The 3,812-nt window shown below is 32.0% G+C and overlaps 1 protein-coding gene across 1 annotated transcript; it reads right to left on the bottom strand.

Annotated features, from left to right (window-relative positions):
- Positions 1–8: 8 nt before the first annotated feature.
- On the bottom strand, positions 9–2,037 carry LOC106690248 (uncharacterized; the record flags this gene model as incomplete). The annotated part of the gene is given in 1 exon segment (XM_014435606.3): positions 9–2,037. A coding segment is annotated over 1 exon segment (1,350 nt). The 3' UTR covers positions 9–642.
- Positions 2,038–3,812: the final 1,775 nt, after the last annotated feature.

Here is a 3,812-nt window from a genome sequence, read left to right as displayed (position 1 = left end):
ATAATATTCAAAAATTACAAAATAACGCGATCCAAAAGATAATATTTATTTAATTAACAGCACATGTCGAGTACATATTAATTGACCTTTATATTAAATTATTTTATACAAAATATCAGTGTACTATACATAAAAAAATTGTTAATTTTCTACATTAGACGATTTTATTGAAAGTCAACTACATATAAAAACTACATGTAATATAAATTATTTCATTAAAGCAAAATATTCTTTGTTGCTTTTTCCTGAAATATATTCTTATAATTGATTAAAGATCAATAACAGTTTAAAGATCAAGTTTTTAATTAAAAATTTAGATATCATGAGGTGAGTAAATCTCACATTTTGCATTACATTGGACAAACGGCATCATGACAAGTTTACAAAATAACTTCAGCGGCAGGCATTACAAAACTCACTTTAGCAAAACACTATAAGTGTTAATAGACCTGGCCTTCACTGAAAAGAAACATATGAATTTGACGTTTGTGATCTGATTAAAACATGATAATAAAAGTATAATTAGGAATTTAAATTTGAGAACTTCCCACTGCTCGAGCTTATTCCACTGCTACAAGCATTTTTATTTATCGTGTATTTTCACGAAAACATTAATATTCATATTCAGGTACAATTAAATTGTTATAATGTTATTTTAGTGTTTATAGCCAGTGCCATTAAGGCAACGTTTGTGTCTTTTACGTTGTCAATTAAAATGATGTTTGGGAATGAGGAAGTAGAAACTTCATTATACAACAATTTGCCTAATTGATTATTAGCTTTATCTGCAAGATCCCTAACAGTAGGCTTACATAGGACGGCTTGAACATCACTTTGAGTGAGGGTCCAGGATAGTAAAAAGTATTGTTTGTCAGAATGCTGCTTCATCTTTTTGATTTGATCATGGATCATTGTCCCCCAATGGTTACTTTCAGAATAATCGTCAAATATATCCAAGCTACTTGGCATAAAGTAACCCCTGCCCGTTCTCCTACCTAACTCTACTTTGGAGTTAGGATCATCAACAATAATAACAACAGAAGCTCTCGATCCATGATTCGTATAATCATCTAGTGTTATCTGGTCAAGATGGACATCGCTTTCGTCATTGCTGTAGAGGTAGTTTATTGCATCCAGTTCTTGAAACAACTTTTCCCACTCTGCTTGGGTGAACTTTCTATAGTGAAAGTCAGTATTAATAGAATGTGATAGTTTTATCATTATTAGTTCATTGTGATCTTTCGTAAAAACATTGAGGTCGTTTATAATTGAGGCGATAGATTGCCCGTTACCACCTTGCCAGCTACCCGGAATTTCTGTGTAGTGGCCCGTGAGAAATTTACCACCATTACCAATAACCGGCCTTATATCAAAGTATCTTATACCTAGATTCAACTGCTTTCCAATAGAATGACTCTGAGTAAGCACATTGCAAGCCCTACCAAAGGCAGTATGCCCGTCTAATTTGCTCATACCCGCATCATGAGATCCAGGGATGGAAATTTGCTTAAGAGGTCTAGTTCCTAAAGCTTCTATGTTATTATTCATCCAGTTAGCAGTGTCTAAACTGTTACCAGTGTATGTCCCATTTCTTTCAATAATAATAACATTAGTGTCTCCGTTATGCCTCCAGCCTAAATTGCGACTCATTCCTTTGGGATGACCATCTATTTCTAAGTTGTTATAGACAACCTCCAGCCGATTAGGTCTTCCGTGTGCTAGCACCTGGAAACTCTGCCCTTCAGTCCCTACAAGTTCGTATTCTACCTGGGCGTGAGAAACATGTAGAAATGGGAAGTTCCCGAACTCTATATAAACAAGTTCTGCTTCCCCGGTTTTGACTAAAGTTGGAAATCCCCAATTTTTCATTGCATAATATTCCTGGTGTGTTTTTTTCCAGTTTGAACCACTTAGGTTAATCAAGTAAACAAAACCTCCTTCTCCAGCAATTGTGAATCCAATACAAGATATAAGAAAGACTATTGAGATCATCTCGGAGAAGTCGCACAGAAACCAGCGAAAACAAGTACACTTCACCTGTAAATACAATAACAGTTGTAAATTTTGTTTTCATAGACACAATACACAATATCAATTGATAAGGATTGGTAAAATTATTTTCGAAAATCGATAAGCATTAAATCATAGAAAATATCAGTAGATATAAATAAAGGAAACTTTGTGTGAATATTAAATTACCAAAATTAAATTATTAAAATTATCAATAGTGATCAAAGCAACAAAAAACCTAACGATTAAAAAAATAAGTAAGTTGACTTTTTATCTTGTCTTTGAGGAATCGACTCGGAGTCCATACAAGCATTTTTATTTACTGTTGAGGTCTACTAACATCTGTTTAAAAATCGAATTTACCTGAGCTAAAAAACCTAATTCCACATTATTCCTGACAAATCAGGACAAAATCTTGAAAAAATGCTTAGTGGAACCTCGACTTAATTTGTACGAGATTGATGATTATATAATGCTAAAATTTTTCTTGAAGTGGACATTTTTTAATCCAACTGGAGCATAAAATCACTAGTAATTTGTGATTTATATAAAAATAAAATACAAATTCTCGCTTGGTACGATAATAGCTATATTGCATAAGCGGGATTTGGTAGTCTAGACTAGGGGTGGCCAACTTTTTTGTATTTAAGATCTATATTTTATCTTATAAGTATGTCGCGATCGACTTGTTGTCATAGGCGTAGTCTAAGGTGGAAAAAGAGGTTTGAAATTCCTACTGTGATCCACTTTAATTTAATTAATTAATCCACTATGTTTCATATCAGGTGCATTCCAGTAAGGTGTGGATAGATAAGTAATATATATGTTCAAAACTATTCAAACTAAATTCAAAATTAAGTTTTCGAAATTTAGGCTCATGAAGACAATAAATTTCCAGATCCAACTTTTTATTGCAACATTCCCTTACATGTGTTATGGAAAAAATTCGAATTTCCAAAACTCTTTCAATATAGGTTTTTACTTACTTAAAATGCATTTTAATTTTTTTTTTTCAACTGCAGCGTACAAGTTTTTGTACTATTTGTTCATAAATATGAAAAAGCTGCACAGTATGGCTGATTATTTGATTTCAATATTTCACTTTATATTTTTTTTTTTTTTTTGGGGGGGGTTAGGAAAATGTTTCATGAAAGAATAATATGATTTAGTTTTCTCTAATCTATTAATAGCTCGCTGCGTACAAATCGTTCTGAAATATAGATACACGGCTTATCTACGTAAAAATAAAAATAATTATTTAAAGGGAATTAAAAGATCATGTATAATTAATAACTTTTGATATAAATGAAATATGTCTGAAGATTTTGCTAGAAAGTAATGTCTTCTACATTCCAAGTCCATGGTACACGAAATTTAACCCCAGAAATTGTTAGCGATCGACGATCAACCCAAATTGGCCTTGCGATCGACTTGTTGACCACCCCTGATCTAGACGATGGTGCAATATGATTTTAATCCCTTCAATAGTTTTTGAGTTCTTGCTTTTTATTTAATAAAAAACAAGACATGTAATATATTCCACAAAATATCAATGTTCTATTTTTCTAGAAATCAGACCACGATCTGAAACTTGTTTGTAGCTCTTTAGGCCTTCAATTACCCCTCCAAATGTTAACAACACTGTTATTTTATATTATGAGTGTGTGTACTATTAATCTTAATACTATATTCCCCGTATCAATAATACCTAAATGTATATATTCAGGATTAAGAAATATAAGAATATAGGCTACTAATTGCAATCGTAAGTGTGATTTCTTATCCCTAATTTCTTTTCTTTA

The sequence above is a fragment of the Halyomorpha halys genome, unplaced genomic scaffold (assembly GCF_000696795.3).
Source record: "Halyomorpha halys isolate HHAL.00 unplaced genomic scaffold, Hhal_1.1 Scaffold1630.1, whole genome shotgun sequence".
Lineage (NCBI taxonomy): Eukaryota > Metazoa > Arthropoda > Insecta > Hemiptera > Pentatomidae > Halyomorpha > Halyomorpha halys.
The sequence above is the reverse complement of the archived record's forward strand: the minus strand, read 5'-3'. Positions and strand labels throughout refer to the sequence as shown.